Genomic DNA, 24214 nt, shown 5'->3' with positions numbered 1-24214 from the left:
GCTTATAATGAAATCACAGATGCATCTCAGTTGGTGCAATACAATATGACATAACATAAAAACATACGAGAATGTCACAATGATAAAATAAATAATAATAAAAAATATATATGTATATGTTATAATGGGCGTTTTACTTTTTTCCATTGCCAGGAGATGAATTCAGCAGATCATATGTTAATAAATCATGTTAATAAAAATGTCATAATAATTCCTAATCAATAAACTTCTGAATTAGAAACTGATAATGGAAGTAGCTAAGGAGTGAGACATGTCCTTTATTTCTCTGTTGAGAGTTGCACGTGTGCAGTTGATCGGGCAGCTAACAGGCTCATGCTGCTTGAACGGAGATGGATGGAAAAGTATTAACAAGCCGGCAGCCTTAACTTCAATACACATCCATAGCATTGTGCCTGACAAGGAAAGAATTAAACCTGTCCATCCGAGTGTTGTTTTCATCACAGATAGTAGAAGCTGATAAATACCAGTGACTATTGCAGAGTCAATTGATGTTGGAGTAAACCCCATTGTACACATTCACACTTAAAACAAAAGCCTGATGTCAGCGGGTATTAGTGGGTTTTTTGTGTGAAAGAGGATTAATTAACAATTTTTTTATCACAAACTGTAAATGTGACCATTTGTTTTATTGCAGAGGGTTATATGCTAAACTATTTATTGATAAAAATAAGAAGACAATTGCTAAATGGGTCAAAAACTTTTTCTATGGCAGAAGGTTTGATTTAAAGAAAAATGCTACATCACCAGAGATGGAGAGTCATTGATAAAGGAGAATCCTGCTGTTGCAAACAGTGAACTGATTGTGTCTCTGTTTTAGCTGCCATTATTCTAAAATCACTTGAATGCTTCTCAGTTTCAGCTGCTGCACATTTATTTAGATTGTGCCTTGCTTAGAGGCACCAACAACATATGATAGGACTATTACACTGAAAAAATTAGGACATGTTTGTAAGTCATCTTGCCAAAATAGTGGTTGAAACAATTTGATTATTGTTGCAATAGGTTGGGTTAAGGTTAGGGTGAGGTCGCTTGTACTTTACATGAATATTTCTTTTTTTATGCTACCTTTATGGTTAAACTTTGTACTTAATATTTTGTACTTTGTATTCACCAACATTGAGTGGACTGGTTTTTATTGAGATCTTTGTAATTATTTCTATGAACAAAAACATCTGCAATCAACATCATTTGACAGATGGCAGACAGCATGTTCCTCCTGTTAGACTGACACAATAAAATCCCTCCGTATGATTGCTCCTGTGACAAAGCCAGAGCTAAAAGTACACTGAGCTCTGACTGCATGAGTGCACATGAATGTTCCGCTTATGCAAGCTTTTTGCATTTTTTTTGGTAGAAAAGCTTTTTCTGTGTCAATGAACATCTTAGTAGAGATGTGGATGCGAGAGAAATCACTGTATATATCGGTTTCTGTTATTCTGTTTTTTTGCATCCTGCTGCGGCTTACAGCAGACCACACTGAAGCTCATACCACTCATCCCCATTTATCAATGTGAGACAGGCCAAATAACAGTTGTATTAGTCTGCACTGGATCTATTCATTCATCACAGAGTTGATATATAAAAACTTAACATTCACACCCACAAGCAATTTAGAGTGACTGAGTAACCCAACTTGCATGTCTTTGGGCTGTGGCATGAAGATGGAGAATCCAGAGGGAACCCACACAAGCTCCCGGTTTGTATCAACCCCAGGACCTTCTTGCTGTGAGGCAACAGTGCTAACCACTGCACCACTGTGCTGCCCACCATGCACTGGATCTAGCTAGGTGCAATTACTAAACTGTGTGCAATGATGCATTGCACACAGTTTGTAAGTCTAAAGTTACAAACTGTTAGGTGGCTAAAAACAGACACTTCCGGGCTGTCCTTCATGTCACACAGACGCGTGTAGACTCGCTGCCCCAAAGCTACTACAATCCGATTTTAAACAGGTTTTTATCCAAACTTGACGTCATTTGACGGCAGATTTCTACTCTGCAAAGTCTGTCTTCTAATTCGGCATAATCGACTGGATCATCGGATGTGCAGATTTTTAAAACATTTTTATCCTGTAAACCCGACCGGCACCACACCGCGTAACCACAGTTAGCACTGGGCTAACCTCCACGGAAGACCTCCAACACAGCTTACCGGAGGCCGATCCAACTCACCAGGCCCAGTTTATTGGGCCTGCGCCGGTAAGTCTCGCTGACCAACTCTGACCTGTGTGTATACTGAATCTACTCTCCGCCGTGGGCTCCCTCCGTGGAGCCCTCGCGTGTAAGTCTCCCCCTGTGCTACTGTCTCTGCTGACCTCCCCGGCCTACTACCACCACAACAACAACCACCACCACAACCCTTCACCTGTTCCGACTCCATTACTGGCCACAGTGTGTTTATTCCTCCCCAGAAAACCTCCACCGACCCCACCGTGACATGGCTCCACTTACTTCGCCTGGTTGTGACAGCTGCCACCGGCTTAGCCAGAGGATCGATGAGCTGGAAGGGAGGATGTCCACGCTGTACCAGCTGAGGGAAGAGGAACACATCATGGACTCGATGGTCGTCGCTCTGGGTCCCGCAGCCAACTCAACATCCACGGGAGAACTCGACTCAACTGTCCCACTCACGTCTCCAAACAATCCTGCCATCACGGTCGCAGCTCACTGGTCCCGGCTAGGAGCAAAGCCCAAGGCGCTGGTCAACTTCACTCCTGCTCCCTGATCCCGTCGGAAATCATGGAATACTCTCCAGAAAAGCACACCAGCACCTATGGCCCTCAAATTGTCCAATAGGTTTTCCATCCTGGACGAGGACACATTTCCCCCACTTCAAAATGACCATTCCCCTCCGCTATCAAAGCCGGCTTCCTCCACTCATTCGCCCCGTCAAAAGCTCCTGGAAGCGGCCGCGCCCAGCCGCCCTGGGATCCCCCTTCGCCCGAAGCCGGTGTCGGGAAATCCCTCTCATGTCCCGGCCGCCGTCCCCGCTGCCAACCCGGTCCGTCCTCATTCCACGTCCTCCTCTCACAGCGCTGACTCAGTCTCCACTCTCCCGGGAAATGGGAACCAGCAGTCGTCATCCCTTCGTCCACTTTTCTCCCCAACTACATTAATAGTTGGAGATTCAATAATCAGAAATGTCCGCTTTTTTAACGCTGCCACGCACTGTTTCCCTGGGTCCACAGTTCAAGACATTTTAAATAAACTCCCGGCGCTGCTGCGCTCTCTCCCGTCCTCCATAAAACGAGTGGTCGTTCATGTTGGGTCCAATGACACCTCTCTTAGACAGTCTGAACTGACAAAAAAACATTTTTTAGACCTTTTAAACTTCCTAAGCAGCTGTGGGAAGTCCATTTTCATTTCCGGGCTGACTCCCACCGTGGCCCGCGGAGCGGAAGGTTTTAGCAGGATTCTCAGCCTCCACACCTGGTTACAGTCCACCTGCACCACTCGCAATATCAAGTTCATAGACAATTTTAATCTCTTCTGGAACCGCTCCACCCTCTTCAAAACTGATGGCCTCCACCCAAACAGGCACGGAAGCAACATGCTAGCAGCTAATCTCCAACACGCTGTCCACACTGGAACACGTGAACTCGCATGACTGTTTACCTGCCACACCCCCTCCACTCACTCTTCTTCTCCTCCCAAAGCCCCACTGGCTCCACTACACTCGGTCCCGCTCTCTAGCTCCCCTCCTCGGCCACATCAGTCATTACAACTACAACCTGTTATTCATATCCACACCATCATCAGTCACAGACGCCTCTGTCCACTCAGTACGAGACATGTTAATCCAGCCAATCTCCGTCCACTTCCCCGGTCCTCACACCCTCTCACAAACCAACATCACCTGAAACTGGCCATATTCAACACCCGCTCCCTCAACAACAAAAGCCTTATTCTCAGTGAATTTATAACGGACAATAACCTGGATTTCCTCTGTCTCACTGAAACCTGGCAAAAACCTCTGGATTATTTTTCATTAAATCAAGTCACTCCCACAGGATACACCTACATGGCCAAACCCCGCACAGAGGGCCGGGGAGGTGGCATTGCTGCCATCTACAGAAATAACATCAAGACAACCACCATCTCCATTCCTCCTGCCCCCTCATTTGAACACCTCACCTACAAACTCTCCGGTCCCTGTCCTCTGGTCACAGCAATCATTTATCGCCCTCCCAAACCACATCCCTCCTTCCTTTCTGATCTTGCCGACCTTCTAACTCAGTTGTCTGCCATCTCACCATCTGTTCTCCTCCTGGGTGATTTCAATCTACATATCGACAGCACAGACAATAAACCAGCCACAGAATTTCTGGAACTGTTAAAATGTCTCAACTTCACCCAACATATCAACTTCCCAACACACAGCCGTGGTCACATTCTGGACTTGGTTTGCTCCACCAATCTCAACATCAAACAGTTAACTAGCCACAACCTGTATATCTCTGACCACCTGGCCATCACCATGAACATAGACATCCCTGTCCCCACCACAAAACAAAAACGGACCATAACTTTCAGAAATCTTAAATCCATCTCTCCCTCAGCTCTCTCAGCCTCACTCACCCATTGTCTGTCTGCCTCCCCTCCCCCACCATCTGACGACCCCACTGACCTGGTAAACTACTACAATAACACACTCTCCTCCTGCTTGGAACAGCTTGCCCCCGTAAAAACAAAAATTGTCTCTTTCACTCACTCTGCCCCCTGGTTCACCCCAACACTCCGCCAAATGAAGACCCGGAAAAGACAACTCGAAAGACTCTACAAGAAAACTGGATTATCAGTTCACCTTTTAGCATACACCGACCACCTACAACAGTACAAAGAAGCACTCAATGCTGCCCGGTCCACCCACTACTCCCACCTCATCCACTCTGGCTCCAACAACCCCAAGGCTCTGTTCTCCACCATAAACTCCCTCCTCAAACCTCAAGACAACATCTCCTCATCATTCACCACTGAAAAATGCCAATCATTCCTATCATTCTTCCAATCAAAAATCAACACCATCTACAGTAACCTCAACACCTCCAGGACCCCTCCCATCTCCCCACCTGCCTCCCCCCCTGCTTCACCACCTGCCTCCTCGCCCACCACTTTCCAGCACCTGACCCATTTCTATCCTGTATCACCAGAACAACTCACAACCATCATGACCGGAATAAAAACCTCTACCTGCGCCCTGGACCCCATACCCTCAAAACTCATCAAGGACTGCCTCCCAGTTATCTCCCCACTCATCATTGACCTCATTAACGCCTCCCTCTCCTCTGGTTCTGTCCCCCAAACCCTTAAACTGGCTGCCATCACACCCATCATTAAAAAACCCGGTCTTGACCCTGACAACCCAAATAACTTCCGCCCCATCTCCAATCTCCCCTTCCTGTCAAAAATTCTGGAACGTGCTGTCGCGTCACGACTCAGAACCCACCTCACCTCCAATAACCTGTTTGAATCCTTCCAATCTGGTTTCCGTTCAAAGCACAGCACCGAGACAGCCCTCCTGAAAGTCACCAATGACCTCCTCCTCTCATCAGACTCCGGACACCTCACCATCCTCATCCTCCTCGACCTCACAGCTGCATTTGATACCATAAACCACTCCATCCTGCTCTCCCGTCTGGAATCCTCTCTCCACATCACCGGCACAGCACTCTCCTGGTTTCGCTCCTACCTCACAAACCGACAACAGTTCATCAGCATAAACAACTGCACCTCCCCCACTGCTCCCCTGTCACAAGGGGTCCCCCAGGGGTCCCCGCTTGGTCCCCTCCTCTTCATTCTCTACATCCTCCCCCTTGGCCAGATCATCCGTCAACACGACCTTCAGTTTCACTGTTATGCCGATGACATCCAACTGTACATATCCACCAAAGCCATCACCAACACCACCCACTCCACACTCAGCAACTGTCTCACCGAAATTAAATCATGGATGCAAACAAACTATCTTCAACTAAACAGTGACAAATCGGATATAATCATCATTGACCCTGCCTCCCGCACCAAAGCCAGTCACAACTTCTCCCTCACCTTCGATAACTGCACTCTATCACCCTCATCACACACCCGCAACCTAGGAATCATCTTTGACAGTAAACTACGGTTTGACCTCCACATCAACCATATTACCAGGACCGCCTTCTTCCACCTGAAAAACATCGCCCGTCTCCGCCCCTCACTCACCTTCTCTGCTGCAGAAACCCTCATACATGCATTTGTCACATCGAGACTGGACTACTGTAACAGCATCCTCCATGGCTCACCATCTAAACTTCTCAAGAAACTGCAATACATCCAGAACTCAGCCGCACGCCTGCTCACCCATACCCGCTCCAGAGACCACATCACCCCCGTCCTCCGTGACCTACACTGGCTGCCCATCACTCACCGCATACAGTTCAAAATCATCCTCCTCACTCACAAAGCACTTAATAACCTAGCCCCCCCTTACCTCACTGACCTACTTCATAACCACACCCCCTCCCGCGACCTCCGCTCATCCGAAGGAAACATCCTCTCCCTACCTACACGGACCAAGCACCGAACCTGGGGAGACAGAGCCTTCTCCATCGCTGCCCCCTCCCTCTGGAACTCACTCCCCATACCTATCCGTACCTGCACACACCTCCCAACATTTAAAACCATGCTCAAAACGCACCTTTTTAAATTAGCTTTTAATTTATAATCTTGATGTGCTTGTTTTATACTGTTCTCTGTGTTTTTACTGTATCTTACTGTTTTTAACTGTATATTTCATGATTTTTTTTTTAAAAGTGTAAAGTGTCTTTGAGCATGTGTAAAAGCGCTTATAAATAAAATTTATTATTATTTATTATTATTATAATATTGGGTAAAAAAAAAAAAAAAAAGATGAAATGGTTGAATAAGTTCAGTACATCTATCGATGTCCTGGGAAAAACAACAACAACAACAACAAATAATTCTGATCTCAGATTACAGATTGAATTGGGACTGATCTCTTTATCTCTCTCTCTTTTTCTCGCTCTCTCTCAACCCAGCTGGTCAAGGCAGATGGCCAGCCATAATTGAGTTCGGTTCTGCTCTGAGGTTTCTGCCTGAAAAAGGCAGTTTTTTTCACCAAGTGCTTGCTTGTGGGGGAAATATTAGGTCTCTGTTAATAAATAAATCAGAGTATGGTCTAGACCTGCTCAAATTGGAAAGAGTCATGAGATAACTTTTATTGTGAATTGCCTCTAAACAAATAATGATTGATTGGTTGGTTGTTTGATTGATTGATTGATTGATTGATATAACCCTATATCAGCATTGGGTTCCAGATTCCATAGCAATGTTTAGATGATTTAAGCCTCAACAGCTGATCAAATCTGCCAGGAAAGTTGTCATTTAAACTGACAAAAAAAAAAGTTGTCGGCTAGAAATTAGAGGCTACTTTTGTCAACCTCTGTCTAAAATTAAAGACCAGTTTCATTATATTTTGAGTGATAAATGAGCCATGGTTATCATTGTAAATTGCCTGTGTGCAGTTTCTTTAGTAGAAAGCTTGACAGGCACAGAAACATTGTTAGTTAATTAGTTAGACTTTATTGTCCCCAAAGGGGGGAAAGTTCTTTTTCACAACACTGTACAACATCACAAACAACGACAAAAACAAACATGAAAACAAGACTTGTAGTTCCCTCAGCAAGTCCCCCTTTTTAGGGCTGCTATGGCTGCAGGTACCAGACTTTTGCCAAAGTGAGCCTTTCTGCACCTCAGGACCTGTACCTGCACCCAGAGGAAAGTATAGTGAGGTGGTGATTGACTGGGTGTGTGATGTCCTGTGCTATTGTATTTGCAATGCGTGTGATGGCCTTACAATTGGGCTCTGGGCAGTTGGGTGTGGGGAAACCTATTATCTTGGCAGCAGTGTTGGTCATGTGTGTGAGTTTGACCTGGTTTGTGACAGAGAGCATGTTGAAGAAGCAGATGGAGCAGTAGAGCAGGATGGGTTGAACAATGCTTTGGTACAACAGGATGAGGAGATGGGGGGTGACATAGAGTTTATTGTCCAGTGTGAGTCTGAGATTTTTGAAGCTGTCAACCCTTTCAACTGCTTCATTATTGATGAGGATGGGATGCTGGAGTGATGGGGTACCTATTACTATTTATTTTGTTTACTGACATTGAGATGAAGGTTTGGTTTTTTGGTTTTTTGAGGTTGGTGGTTTTGGTAAGATGGTTTTTTGGCACTCAGATTATTGTTGTGGTTTTCCAGAGGGTGGGTATTGTGGTAGACCGGTTGGATTCAGGAGGAGTAACTGAAGTATTGGTGAGAGTTCCATGGCACAGATTTTGAGCTCCCTTGCCGGGATGCCATCAGGCCCTGGGGTATTGCCTGGCTTACACTGGCTGAGCTGGCGCCGTACATCCTCCTCTGAAAAGGGGGCCGGCTCGTTGGGGTCCAGTAGAGGGAGGGCTCACAGCTTGTTGACACATTCATCTCTGAGGTCCTGGGTCTCGAAGCGATTGAAGAATGAGTTCAGTTTATTGGTGAAGAGTTCTGTGTCAGTTGATGTTGATGGATTGTGTTTGGGTTCACATCCAGTAAGGGTTTTCACCATCGGAAAAGCTTGCTTAGTGTTCATGTTGCCAAATTCATGTTCCAGTTTGTCCTTAAATGTTAGTTTTGCTTTGAGAACCTTTTTTTGGATGTTGCGGTTTGCTGCCCTGAGACACAGTCAGGTCGGCAGGCGTGCATACCTTGTGGTGCCCCTTGATGGTGTTACCCCATCTCTTATTGATGTAGAGGCAGACCCCACTGCCTCTCTTGATCCTCCCCAGAAGTCAGATAATTGTCTCTGCCTGAGAGGTTGTTGAAGAAAATCATCCAATTCTGGTTCAGAAGTTTGCTGTGGTGAAGTGTTCAAACATTTTACACAGTATAGCAGTGATCAGACAGTAGGTACTAAACAAAGGAAGGGAGTGATCAGTTGGAATGTAAATACAAATGGAACAAAGGCAGGAAGAAGAATCTGGATCAGACGTAAAGCAAATACACTTTTGGCCAGTTGGGGCCATTTACATTCAGACTTGCAGTTTCTGTTTATTTTTTTTTTGTGTCTGTGTGTCATGTTCATCATCACAAGCAAAACAGGGGAAAAACTGGAAAGTAGAAAGCAGCAGATCATATACCTCATCACACTACATCCTACTAAGGCGTGTGGAGGCCAGTTACTGTGTTGTTGCTCTCTAAGTCTAACGCTGCCGGTGTTGTTCTTGTGTTTGTTACAGTGTTTCTGCGGAGCCATAAGAGTCTGGAGTCTGTTGATCCTCAATTCACAATGAGACGAAAGATGGAGCAGCTGCGAGAGGAACTGGAGCTCATGGAGCAACTGCGAGACGTAAGACACACCTCCTTCATGGTTAACAAATCATTAGTATCTTTTTTTATATATATATATATTGTTGTTTATTCCTTAGAGCATCGAGAGCAGGCTGAAGGTTGTCCTTCCTGAGGATCTCGGATCATCTCTTATGGATGGAGTCGTGCTCTGCCATCTGGCAAATAACATTCGCCCACGCTCTGTTGCCAGTATCCATGTTCCCTCGCCAGCAGTGGTATGTCTCAGACTGTCAGTCGTGACCTTTGACCCATGAGATAAATATTAACGCTACTCTGAAACCTAAAAACCAAAAATATGACACTGAGGAAAGTATTTCCCACAGATTGACAGTGTCAGTTAGGGGGATTATAATGTTGTGTTATAATATTTTATAAAGTCACTCGAAAAAAACATAACACGCGTTTTGGACTCTTTTCACTTGCAGTTCTGTTTTTTTTTTTTCTTTTCACAACAGCACATGAGCAGTGTATGGAGGAGGCTTGTTGTTAATAACACAGCCTATCAAACTGATCCAAACCATGGTAGACCAGGTGCTCTTGCAAGCTTTAACAAAATATATATATTTTAAAAAAAACACGGTAAAAAAGACCTACATTAACAGGTGAGGTCGCACCACAATCAGTGGAAAAAGTATAGATATAGATGTAAATATAGATGTATCCGCTGCCATACTACCAGACTACAGAGCAGCGTTATTTTCTCAGGCTATGAGACTCCTCAATTTATCCTCCACACTTCATTTTATAAAATAGACTTTTTTTTTTTGTCCGTGGAAGTAGCATAGAAAGACTCCAACCTAGTTTTGTTTCTGAAACCCTAGCTTTGAAATAAATGTACCTTGTACCCAGTCTTTTCAAAGAAGTTGTCCTTCAAAATGGTGATCAAGAAAATGGAAATATATTCTGTTTCAAATAAAAGGACTGTAACAGTAGTGAAGAAAATTAGTACTTCTGTGTAAAAGCCTTTTTGTGCCACTTTGTGTTTCCAGCCCAAACTCAGCATGGCCAAGTGTCGAAGAAATGTAGAGAACTTCCTGGATGCCTGCAGAAAAATTGGTGTACCAGAGGTAAAACAAGCCACTTTGCACAATAACTATACCCCCACCCAGTTAGTGCTCTGACAGTACAGTTGTTTCTCTGAACTGGGGGTCATTTTTTAAATTGTTCTTATTTCTTTGAAAACCTGCCAAGTAAATATCTAAATATAAAGCAAGGTATCTGTCTGCCTGTATGCCCTTTTCATATCTTGCAAACCATCCAATAGACCTCACACTTGCAATGCAAGGACATGCATTGTCGAGTATAAAGTTGTTATGAAGAGAAATGTTAAAGATATTATAACAAAACAGTTAGAAGATCCTGACCTCTCCAATATGGCAGCTGCACATAACGGCATTAATACTGGTGCTACTTTTGCTTACTTTTTACTTTTCTAGACAACCACTGCTTTACAACAAATGAGAAAAAGCGAACAAACAAACTGGCCTACAAACTGTAGGAGCAATCGCAACAGGGTCAAAAAAATTATTGCTGAAAAATGAAGGTACTTTAAACCCATTGGCGCCCAATTGTCACATGTGAGTGAAAAATCTGAGAATCGTAAATTCTCAGAGTTCTCAAGAGAATCTGAACCCACTGATTTAATACAAATCTTGTTTGGATTTTGTGTGATTTTCTTTTCCCAAGGATATCATTATCTCTGATGTTCACCAATAACAAACGCTCATGAATCTGTAACACAGGAAAAGAAGATGCTCCTTTTAACTCCAGAACTTCCCTGACAATTGTCACAATTATTTTTCATCAGTATCCAGGAATCCAGTAATAGCTGTCTGACCTTCATGGGTATACTACAAATGGTAACTGCTAATGGCTGATTCAGCTTACTTTTAATGGTACCAATGTTGCCAAAATGTGAGCAAAAATATGCAAAAAATACATGGCTCAAATTGTAGCCTAAAGCTAACAGACTGAATTCATAGCAATGGGGTCAGTCATCTTTATATTGTTTAAGGGACAGGTCCCAGTGTCAGACTTTGAATACCCCTGTTGTAGAACATTGGTACATTTATCGATCAATGCATCTAATCACTTATTATTTTAATTGTCCAGTTTAATGAGCTATGAGAAGTTGTGGTTCTCAGGCATAACCAGAATAACTGATAAAAAAAAACTGACAGACATTCTGCAAGTCATCCGGTCTTTAAAACCAGCCACGTTTAACCTGAAAACACCCCCAGTTCAGCAGAAACTTCCTTGATGTTGATGAAGTTATACTTCATCAACATTTTTTGGCTTCAGTTGGCTGATTGTTGATCAAATCACAGGATGGATAAGGAAGTGTGAAAGTGTCCTGCAAAGAAGTAATTCTTCAGTCTCTTGATCATTATATTTGTTTTTGTTTTTTCACAAGAATAATAACTACATAACTATGACGTGAATACTGAAATTGAGGATTTTTGCAGGACACCTATGATGACGCTAAACTGTAAGCCAGATCTGGGAAGAAGGCTGATGATTCCATGTTTTTAATAGCAGCAGTTCTCTTTTGTCATCTTATCCTCCCGAAATCAAAACTGATAGCTTACATTACACATCAAATGTTACTTACGCACCAACCTTTTTTTAAAGAGGCCTGGATACTTCTTTTAGAATCAAAAACAAATTCAGAATACACTCATGAGTGTCAAGGAGGTCCTTACCCTATTGGAGAACTGCTGAATTCAACACTTAAATATACATACATAAATATATTGCTACTCTCCAATTAATTTTTCTGTCTCTAAATGAAAACTTAAGAATCAATCAACATTTTCCCAGTACTGGTTTGATGTTCCTATCTGCCTACTTTTTCTCACATCGCTTTTAAATGGGATGTAAATGTTGGTATTTAAAGCTGAATCATCATGTCATCTGTCATTGTGGCTTTTAGCAGCCCCCATCAAAAAAACAGCAGCTTCGCTCTGAAATAGATGTTCTCTGTTTACTGTGTGTGTGTGTGTGTGTGTGTGTGTGTGTGTGTGTGTGTGTGTGTGCATGTGAGAGAGAGAGAGAGAGAGAGAGAGGGAGAGAGAGACTGCACATGCAGATTTTTCCTTTTTCAGTTAAACATCTACTGTAACAGTTGTGCAAAACACCTGAGTGGCATTTTCTTTAGTTATTGCCGGTGGAGCAGGGGGCCTGGGTCTTAGAGGGCTATGCCTATACTATACAATACCTATCTAACATTCTATTCATATAGGCTTTGACCTCTAAGGGCTGTCGCTACTGTACTGAAAACAGTAGTGTGCCTGAAAACAGTGCCTGAAAACTGAAAACCAGTGGCACTGATCAGATGATTGTCAACTTTTCCAATCACCCCTCTTCAGTGGCTTGGCTCACAATCATTGGCCGAACACCGACAGGTGTGTCCAGCTATGACAATGCATCTCTGCGATTTGAAAGTTGCCACAGTGTCCTCACCAGAGGCTGCACCATGTCAGGAACCAAGACACCCTTGTACATTCTGGTGCCAACAGAATGACTTCTGGATTCTTCTTCTGAATGAATACCAAAGCAAAGAATTAAGGGCAAAAGGGGAAATGCATAAAGGAGAGCTCTAGGCCACCAAATCCCACTGGAAGGTTGTCTTGCAGGATTACTAAGGGGACAACCACATGATTTGCGGAGTGCAGCTTTCTCTCAGAGGGGGCCTTAAGGACTAGGTTGTCTTGAACAAGCCAGAGCCAGCAACTGCAGAATGTTGAGGTGTAGCTGCAACATTGGCTGTAGGGTGCATCTTCCTGGAATGAGCTTCTCTGTGCTTCTTCTGAGACTGAGGTGCAGCTATACCCAGGAAGGTGTGCCTCAACTCCCTCTCCGCTTCCTTGGCTTTGTCATGCAGGTGAGCTGTGGTGCTTTGAAGGAGTGGTCCAAACAGCCCATATGGGGATATGGGACCGTCCAGCAGCTCCTATTTGATGTAAGGTGGAAGCCAGTTATTTCTCTGCTTCATAATCTGACATGTCATAAACCTGGACGCGGTCACCGTTGTGGTCATGGCGAGAGTCAAAACTGCTGTCATATCCTCCTCAATGTTGCTAGCGGAGAGCCCCCCAGGCTTAGTGGTAATAGCGGGAACAGCTGAGGACAGAAGCACTATGTTGTTAGTTGCTGCAGCAACCTGAGCAGCACACTGGTGCAAATGGTCAGTGAGGTAAGTATAAAACTGATTGCTTGGCAATGGCTTGCACTTCTGAATGTTACCTTGGACAAAGGATTGTAGTTAGGCTCTGTTCTATCACCACATTCAGTTTTCCAAAACTGGAAAATGCTGTCTCCCTGAAGGGAGCCTAAGAGGCTTTAAGCAGGTGCAGATTTTTCTACCAGCATTCCGAAACCCCTCAGGTCTGCCGCCTTCCTAATGATGCCTGGCACATCCTGGAAAAGTGCTTTGGAGGCCAGCATATTGCTGGCAGACTGCTGTGAAGGAGAGAGGCACTGTGGTGGAGCTCCTGGCCATAGATGAGATGGGGATATTGGCAGATGCAGAACCCCGTCCTCATAATCAGACTCCAAGAGACGGGCCGAGATGGAGGGAGCAGAGCTGTCTAACTCGTGCCTGGTCCCCTTCTGAGATGTCTGGAAGATGTCCACTGTGATCAGCCCAGCTTCTTGTACCGCCTTCCTATACCCACAGCGCCGTGAGGCATCCAGTTGCCTCTGGAGCTCCTACACAGGCTAGCATGCCTCATTATGTGGGTGAAGGTCTGCCCACAGGATGTACCAGGTTTGACAGGCAGGACACATGCTTAGGTCATGCAGTTGATATATACTGCATCAGCAGACCTGAGGGGGGCCGTTACAGGGCACAAGGGTGCAAGAGAAAATCTTCACGACCCCACATGCCCACAGTGCCTTTAGTAGAACTATTGTACAGACATGTACAGTATCAATTTCTAATCTAACTTTTGGCAAGAAATGAGCACATTTTCGTTTCCAATGTTTTTCCATTACATCTGCTGGCCTGGCTCTACTCGGTTTGACTCGGCGTGGCAGCCGGGTGTGTTTTGCATCTTCACCACAACTGGGCTACCCGCTTGAAGGTGTGTCTTACATGAATGACGCGCTTGTCCCGATCCCCAGAGTACTATCGAAGAATCACCGCTAACAAAGTGGCAAATTCAGTTACAAACATGTTTCATTTACTATAACTTCTTCACAAAGCCCCCCGTACAAAGAAGATGAGAGAAACTAAAGAGATTCAGTTCGAAGCTACAAACGTACTGAGAGCACGTACTGACTTTTAAAAACAGCTTTCTCTCAGGTTTCCTGCACGGACATGAGTTGAGTATTGATTTTAGGGGGAGACAGGAGGTTGACACGTGTTGGCTGCAGTCACGAGAGATCACCACGACTGCCCCGCCTCAAAGCGGGCCGTAGCTTGGCCCTATTCTGGAGCAGGTCCGTGGGACTGAGGCTCAGCTCGGCGCAGTAAAACTGGTTATTGAAAAGCAAATCAGTGCCACTTGGTTTGACCACCAGAAGTGCTAGTAGAAAAATGGCATAACTATTGTTTTTTATCTACAACTGTAGGAATCAACAGATAAGTTTTACACACTTGCTGTATAGATACAGATGCATCAGTGGTAGTATAACTATAACTAACTAACTATAATATAATTCTGCTCATACTATTTACAATTTAACCAGGAAACTAAATGATTGGAAATTTGATATCAAAGTTGAATTGTATAACTTTGAAATTAACTTGTTTTTAGTCATTAGAATTTAAAATTTGAGTAGATTATTTTTTATTTAAAATTTGAATCTTTAACATTCGGTTATATCAAAAGTTTTTAATGCTGTTTTTCTTTACATTTTGCAAAAAGTTGGTCTGATATGACACTTAAAAAAATAAAGAAAGGCTCAAGGACTTTTCTCCTACTCTGTGCTGTTTATCTGAACTGAGTAATTGACCTTTGACCTCCATCGCTTCTGCTGCTTGCTGACTGTTTTCAGCCTCTAAGCTGATGTTGTTAACTCACAGGCTTGCTGCAACTTGAATGCTTTACTGACTATGCTTCTGCAAGTCGGAATTCTAATCGCTTCTATGCTAACGTGCTGACAGGCTGCGCTATTGGCTGACTGCACTGGCTCTCCCATCATCCACTTCACTGCTCATTATGGGCTGCTCACTGGGAGAGAAGAGAGGTCCCCTGTAAGTAAGGGATAATGTATAGTTCGGAGGTTGTTATGGTGAAATAAACCCTGACACACCTGAAGGGGCTTATTTCTACATAACAACCGACTAACTATACATTATCCCGCTTATTACACGGCTTACGAGTGAAATAAATAATAAATAATCACCCACAACGATTCAGCAGCGACAAGGATTGCTCGGTAAAGTTTTCACTTTCACTTTCACTTTCAAGGCCGACCTGAGAGAGCAGCATTCAATAGAGCCGTGTAATAAATAATAAATAATCACCCACAACGATTCAGCAGCGACAAGGATTGCTCGGTAAAGTTTTCACTTTCACTTTCACTTTCAAAGCCGGCCTGAGAGAGGAGCTGGACAGCGGTGCTGTCTTGCTTATGTTGCTATTGCCAGGGCAGATCAGAGCGCCGTCCCTAGCAACAGTCTGTTATACTTGACGACGGTCATTATACAGAAATAACAGACCGTAGAACGCAGCGACGGACCAATCAGAGAGCAGCATTCAATAGAGCCGTGTAATAAGGGCTTTTAAAACATTCTGTAATCCTCTCAGTAAGCATCCCTGCTTTTTGCCATGGTAATCCCTGCCTGCACCCATCTCACCACACTCTAACAGCTCATACTCTTGTCTGTGACCTTTGACCTCAGTGTCCTTTGGTTAACCTTCTGCCTTTTCTTTCTCTTTTACTTTCTGGCTGGACCATGTCTTTCTTCCCCTTCTTCTCCTCCTTTTTTCTCTCATACCCTTGGTCCATCACCTGTGTCTTCTGATCTCTGTTCCCCTAATTGTTCTTCTTCCTCATCTTTCTTTCTTTTCTTTTTTTCTGCCCTTTGTGCTTGAACTTTTTTTTAACTCCATTACTTCTTTACCTCCAACTTTCCTTCCTTCTTCAACCCATTTTCTTGTTTCCTCCAATCATACATGTTCAATCTTCATTTCCTCTTTTTTCTATTATCCCTCTGTCTTCCGTACCCCTCTTTTCCCCATGGCTTTTTTCTCCTTTCCTTTCCCCTGTCCTCCCTCTTTCCCCCCTTCTGTCTTTCCTTTCTTCCTGCCTTCATTCTTACATTCCTACATCCTACACTTTTTTGAAACTCCCTCCCTTTCTTAATTTATTTTGCTGTCTTCCTTCTGGGGGCACCAGTCTTCCCTCTGTTCACCCTATGATATCATCCAGTGCCGCCTGCAGCCAGTCCGTGCCACAGTTCAGGTGCTGGTTGCCTTGGATACAACGTCTCTGGACAGAAAAAAGGAAGAGGCGATCTCAGCTACAAACCCTGGCCCCTCTGGGGGGTCAGAGACTCCCTTATTGGTTTCTGTTACGACTCAAACTCCGCCTCCCACATGTCAAATCTGGGACCTTATTGGCTCAAGCCTGCTTCACATCCTCTGCCTAGTGCTACTATTCATGGCCTATAGTTGGAGTGAGTTGACGTAACCGTGACGTAACAGCTTCCTGTCTGTCACCTGCCAGCTCTGCCCTTTTTCTGCCTGGCTACTCCTCCATTTTTTTGCTTCATTTATGTCACATGGGAAAAATTGTGCTAAAGATATACATTAGGGTTTTACCTCAGAAACATTATTAGGCCCGGTGGCAAGTAAATGTTGATGTGCTTCGATAAACAAGGAACCTAAAAAAGAAGAACATTACATCACTGAAGCTTACTTTAATGCCAGGCTGTATTGAAATCAATGGGAGATGCATTGAGAAAAACACTAAAACCCAATATATCTATGTCGTACGACTTCTGCTTCCGAAAACTGCAAGGACACACTTCAGGGAGTAGTTAATGACAGTTAGACCCTCGATTCGAGTGAGGAAAAACTTGCCTGAGCACATGGGTTTACTTCAGGGACAGTCACACCAAGCCAAGGATGTAGTTAAAAACCCTTTATTGGTTAGGGCAAATAAGATTAAAAATCCCAAAAGGAAAAAATGCTAATTGATTTCAACCCTCACCTTAAAAAGCCTTAAAAGGTCTTTCTCAGGGCGTGACTAGACTCAACTTTAAAGGCTTTTTAACTACATCCAACATTTTTTAAGTTGATCAGTTTCACTTTAAGACCACCTTGCATTCACCTGGAGTTTACTACTCCACAATCGAGAGCACCCAGTACGGTTTCATCAATTTTCTGATGGAGGCCTGGTGTGGGTCTAACCAACAAATGTTGCTGGTGAGCTTTCCAACCATTACATCTATGTTACCCCACTGTGACTTTGATTTAAAAAAACATTTAAAAAATGAGGCCAGGGATGATATGCTTATATGTCGATTTGATACTATCATGATACCTGGATGCCGATTTGATTCAGAATCTTGATTCTGGTTTGATGGACTAGAAAGGGGGGCCCTATTTTCAGTGTTTTGCCCCAGTAGAGTATGAATAGTGTGAGTGAAATATTTCTGTGTGCAAGGACAATTGCAGTAAGACATATTATTAGTGTAAAAAAAAAAAGACTATAGGCTCAATATAAATACAGATTTGTGAAGGCGTGGCCAATGAGATTATGATCATCAAGAGAGTTGGTGTGGTCGTTCATTTTGTGGAGGCATTTCTTCATCAGAAGTCATACAACTCAGATATGTTGGGTTTTAGTGTGTTTCTCCATGCATCTCTGATAGACTTCAATACAGCTGGCACCACAGTCTGGCACTATAGCAAGATTCAGTGACATAATGACCCTTCCTCCTTTTTTTGATTCCTTGGGTTGTCCCACTCGTGACTTATTTCTTCTTCTTTGGTTTTTCAGCAGGCAAGAGCATTGCTACCATGCTACGGTTTTCTTTTATTGATATCCTCATAACATTTAACATTTCTCAACAGAAAAATTGCTAAAGTGACCTAGCTAATTCAACAAGACCATATGTTGATGTCATGGCCATCAGTTTTCATTATTTCTTCTTCAATTCTGATAAATAAAGGTCATTTTTGGATAGCAGAAGGCTTAAATTACCTGTGATTTTCAACTACCATTACTATGCCAGTCCTTATTGACTTTTCTGTTACAAAACCATAATTTATTTCGAACTGATTAAATTCGTTCATGATATTAAATGAGTATGATTCTCTTTATGTGGCCATATATGCAGGTTGGGTTAAGGGGGAATTGTGTTGTGGGTAGACTTGTTCCACTCTTGTTTCAGGTTGTTTTCCATGGGTGGGCTTCATTCCATCTCAAATTGTGGCCGGTTGGACATATCGAAACATTACTATCTCTGTTGTTGAAAGGTGGTTTACAGTCTGTGATTGTAAAATGGGAAGCTGCTCATGCTGAGGATTTGACAACCTATATATGTTAATAATAATATAATATATATTCATATGTATATTCACATTAAAACTGCAAGCACTGATGAACGGGCCCTTGCAACCCTGCGTGCGTTGTGGTTTGTGTGTTTTGGGCGGGACGCTAATCAAACATGTACAATTTTGGAAAGATTGGACCCTCTACACAGAAGCTCTAACAGTGTCCTGTTTATGGTGAATAATTCCTTGCTACTCCATCAGCAACACATTTAAACTCAGATTCTTCACCATATACTATCAACAAGGCCTTGAGGATTTTCTGACCAAATGTGAGGTGGATTTGGTCAACCTGCTAGCAGGTTATCTCCTGTTGCCACTAGGTGGCACTGTGGCAGTAAGCAAAAGTTGGCATATTAATGTTTTCAGGCTAGGACTGTTATAAAGTTTGGTGCAGATTCAACCATGTACAGCCAAGTTGCAGCAACTTCCTTTCACAGGGAATGGTCAGTATTCCCCACACTGCCACAGCCATGCCATTTAAGAAAAACTCAAGCTTTAGATAACTTTTCATTTGCAAAGGTTGTTGACCTGTGAAAATTAGAAGTAAATCGGGTTAAAGCTGAAGGAGGAGTTCGTTACAACATATTTAACACTAATTAGCACTAAATTCAAAATGGCAGAGTTACATGAACTTCCTGTTTCAAGGTGAATCACTGACTTTTGCCCTTCAATGAAAACTAACAAAATTCAAGTGCAGCTCATACTGCACACTGACTGCAGGCGGAAGGCCTATCAAGTGCCTTTTATGTTTTTTCCTCCACTGATTTCACCAAACATAAAAACTCTTGCTTAGAAAGGCTCTTTCTAACTTTATTGGAAAAATAAGCCACACAAGGGGAAAAGGGAGTTTGTATGGATGTCTCTCATGCAGAGAGAGATCTTAACATTTTGGACCTTTCGTCATTCAACCATATTATGTGGAATCTTATTCTCAACATTCTGTTTAAAAAGTAGGTGGTCTTAATTAATTTATTAAGGCAGTATTATGTTGGCTATTCTGTGCTGGCAGTGCGAGCTGAAAAAGTCCTCTAAGGAGGGCAGTGAGCAGCCTATGATCCTCGGAAGGGTTCTCCTGTCATTGCTGTGTCTTCTTGACTACTGTAGTGGTGTTGGTAGTCCAGGAGAGATCTTCAGTGATGTGCATAAGCAGAAACCTAAAGCAGACAACCTTTCCATTCCCTGTTCATACAGTATATGGTGGGTCTGGGTCTGTACTGTTCATCCAAAAGTCTATTATTAGTTCTTTAGTTTATGTGGAGCTCAGGAAAAGATTGTTGTCTGAACCCCACATTAAGTATTTGGATGTCATCCCGTTTGGAAGTCTTGCATCCTCAGCAAGACAAGTCCTCCCAAAGTCATCCACAAACTTAATGATGATGTTTGTGGAATGAGATGTGTGACGGTGTAGAGGATAGAGCTCAACATGCAACCCTGCCAAGTTTAAAGGTGGAGGACAGGTGAGGGCCTTGTCAGTTAGTCTGCTAGGGCAGTTAGTCCGAAAGTCCTTGATCCAAAGGCAGGTTGCATTGAAAATGTCTTAGGCTCTCTCCTAAAGATATCTGAGTGAAAATGGGTTCTATGGGTAACCACCACTAACCCCTTTACAGACATACCCACTTTGTGCTAATCCCATGCAGGTTTGGGGAAAAACCATGCAATTTTTCAATATAGTGTAATTGTGTTATTTTCACTATTCAAAATATGGTGTACTTGAATGTTTCTGCATACTGGAGTCAGTAAACAGTCTTGGAATTGCATAAATTGGATATGACTGGAAAGCTAAAACAGTTGTGCATTGAATGAGCCCTATTGTATTCATGTGTAATGATGTTAGTCCCCAAAGTAGCCATTTCATTCTAGTGTCCATCTACAGTGTTGTGACTACGACAGTTTGTTTCACATAACCTGAGCATGCTGCAGGAGTGAGAAAAGGGGTCATGATATCTGAAGGTGTGTAAAATTGTGTATTTCATTTTAATTCCAACATAAAATTGTTGGAAAGGCCTCAAATTATTCATATAAACAAGTATGTATGTATATATATAAACTCACAATATTTCAGGGAATTTCACAAAATTCCCACTAACTTATTACAAAACAAACACACTAACCCTAACCCCCTTAACCCAATCTGCATCCAATGTTGCATATATGGCCACATAAACAGAATCATACTCATTAAATTTCATAAATAAGGTCAGTTAGATATGAATTATGGTTTTGTAACAGAAAAGGCAGAAATGTAGTGATGGTAGTTGGAAATCATGGGTAATTTTAGTCCTCCGCTAGCCAAACCTGACAAAACCCTTTATTTATCAGAATTTAAGCAGAGATGATGAAACTGTCATGACATCAACATACCATCTTGTTGAATTAGCAAGTACACTATGACGATTTTTCTGTTAAAAAATGTTGAGGATATCATTAAAAGAAAACCCTAACATGGTAGCAATGTGCTAGCCTGTTGAAAAACCAAAGAAGAAGAAATACATCATCACTGGAAGAGTCCAGGAAGTTCACTAGACTTTTAAGCTAATTTAAGCTCTAAATCTATTTTTTTTTATCGAAAGACTATTATCATACACGTACACAGCATAACACAAATAACATGAAAGCTCAGATAACTAAACAACAGAAAGAAAATGATTCGAACATGGAGATAAAGCCATTACAGTAGAGTCCACAGCAACCAGCAACAGACAATGTTGCATTTTTACAATTTTCTGGTGAAACCTGGATCCATTTTTGTAATAACTAACAAACAAAAGATCACACACATTCACTGAACGAAGAATACAAAAATAAAACATACATTTCATGCTAAAAATATCCTCAAAACATATTTTAATGCAGAAATTAGCTTAACATGTTGCATTTTCCATTGATAATTAAAGAAATGTCCGCCATGTTTTTGGTTTCACAGACCGAAACTTGATAGCAACGTGGATGCAGGGCAATAGAACAGAATAGGCAAAATAAAATGTGATTATCTCACAATTTAAGGGTCAGTTTTGTGAAACTACTACATTTTGCGGTGTGGACCAAGGTTTCTATTACACATTTTAATGTGAGACTGGGTTGTTTTAATAGTGAACTGAACTCTGATCAGAAGTTTACTTTAGAAAACACAACACAACACATGGACCCTCAGATTACAGTAATCTGAGGGTATACTTGCTCTTTAATGTTTGTGATATACACCAAACCAAGCTAACAACAAAGTGGACACCATTCAAAACCTGCTTTCACAAAAAAATGTTGTCCCTTTGAGATCAATGTAATTGATAAGTGGTTCTTTAAACCAGAATACAAAATCTTCTGATCAGCCCATGTGGTTAAAATGCAGTGTCATAATGAGCCAATGCCTCTCTCCCCATCATCTACTCCTTTTTCAATGTTCTCTTCTCCTCGCCCATTTAGGAAAAATCTACATAAAATGTGACTGTGTCTTTGCAATAAGTTGACACTGAAAGTTCTTTACAGGAGTAAGGCATGTTGAGCAGCAGGCTATTTAAATTAACTGATGTCTTATGAGCATGAAGTAAAGTAGGTATAATCTGATCAGTGCATGAGTGAGAGGGTCCTGGGCTAAAAAAATTTAGGATCACATTCTTGCTTTTTTTCATCTGCTGGAACTTTGAAAAGTCTTTGTTCCCCAATAAACAAAAACTTTGTCCATTAGGGAGAGTTAGTTGATAAAACAAATTTGGTGGTTGTGATAAGATTTTTCATTTATTTATTGATCAATATTGTGGGTAGTATTTAACATAGAGTGGCCTGGTGTTACTAAGGTGACAATGGTATTTGACCTGGCTTGCTCAAATCTACCAGCAGCCATTTGGTGCCATCATGGAGGTCCATTGGGCAACTGGCTGCAGGCACAATTTAAAAAAAAAATTCTAACAAGTAGATGTCACTCTGTTCTGTAAATTAAAAAATATATATATGTTTAATCACTGCCAAGCCAAATTAATTGCTCAAAATGCAACCTCAATATTCTGTTAAAAATTAAAAATCTCATCCATGAAAACATGGAAATACCGTGTTACCATTCTTATCAACCAATGTGGATTACATGAAATGGAAATAAATACCCATAAAACAAAACCATAGGTAAATAGCCTTTATTTGCATTTATTCAAAATGGCTGCAAAACTTTTGATTTAAGCCTATTTTTATTCCTTGTTTTGTTTTTATACTAGCTTAAGCTTGGAAAGAAAGAAACACAAGGGATTTAGTGGCCAACCAGAAAGCAGTGTGAAATTCATCTGTGTATCTTCTCAAAATAACTTCTAGCAGGGAAGATGGTGAGTAATTGTAGCTGTTGAGCTAACCAGTTGCAAACTAGCTATTGTGACAGACGAATGGTTCTTTCATTTTGACTCCCAACTTAACAGTTCTCTCAAAGACTCAAAGGTTTTCACATCTGCATGGTACCATCTTTGGTATGCACCGTGCAATGTTTCACAAAAATGAAAACTTTTCATTAGAGCTACAGTAATGGGCTCTATCATACACCTGGCACAAAGCGGCACACATTGCAGTGCATCATTGCTAGTTTCAGGCCAGCGCAGTTGTCATTTTCACACCCATTGCCCCCATTGTGTAGATAGCAAATATACCTGCACCCACCTGTGCGCCCCTGTGCGTATTGGTCTTAAAGTAATTGAAGTGATTTTATGATAAGAGAGGCTGTTATTTTAAACATTTCCATTCCACAGTAATGTACTATGTCAAATATCATGGCACATTTAAGTAGCCATATATAAATATGTTTAGGCAGGATCTCAGGATTCATCAAGACAGCTGCTTCACGACAACTATTTTACTGTATGAATCTAGATTGTTTGTGACCTTTCGATGTGTATAGGAGCCGAGAACATTACTTAACATGAAATACTAACCGATCCTGTCGGCAAGTCGGGAGTTTTAAACAAGGAAGCTTATCAGCTGTTCCTCGTGCGCAAATGTGCATGTTAATGTAGAGATACATGTACTGTATAGTTTCTGCTGCTGGAGGATCACTGCAGGTAATGTCATTAATATTTTCCTCACTAAAGACTTATTTCACCCGCCTGCTTCCCACCCCACAAGTGTATTTTCTCATATGCAATCAAATGGAGTTCTTGGGTAGCTTGGGTAGAATCATACATTTTTAGCTAGCTAACTATCAAGCAGAGTTGGCAAAAGTTACAGAACGAGCATTGAAGCAACATTATATAATTTTTTTAACTTAAAATAACAGCTTCAAAATCACTTTGATGGTACAGTGACTTGTAATAGGGTCAGTGGTTACTCTG

General features: G+C 42.2%; 1 protein-coding gene across 6 annotated transcripts in view; it reads left to right on the top strand.

The window, feature by feature from the left end:
* The window catches only part of lrch1 (leucine-rich repeats and calponin homology (CH) domain containing 1), a 261434-nt gene that overhangs the window by 214626 nt on the left and 22594 nt on the right, over nt 1-24214 (top strand). For 5 of the 6 annotated variants that reach the window (XM_084362582.1, XM_084362579.1, XM_084362578.1 and 2 more), the window contains 4 exons: nt 9291-9400; nt 9480-9617; nt 10392-10469; nt 16750-17252. In XM_084362582.1, the coding sequence (XP_084218708.1) occupies nt 9291-9400; nt 9480-9617; nt 10392-10469; nt 16750-17043 (620 nt within the window). In that variant the 3' untranslated portion in view covers nt 17044-17252. Of the gene's footprint in view, nt 1-9290; nt 9401-9479; nt 9618-10391; nt 10470-16749; nt 17253-24214 lie in introns of those variants that run through there. The other variant, XM_084362581.1, reaches the window with a different exon arrangement.

The sequence above is a fragment of the Pagrus pagrus genome (genome assembly GCF_965226575.1).
Source record: "Pagrus pagrus genome assembly, chromosome: 9".
Classification (NCBI taxonomy): Eukaryota; Metazoa; Chordata; class Actinopteri; order Spariformes; family Sparidae; genus Pagrus; species Pagrus pagrus.
The sequence above is the reverse complement of the archived record's forward strand: the minus strand, read 5'-3'. Positions and strand labels throughout refer to the sequence as shown.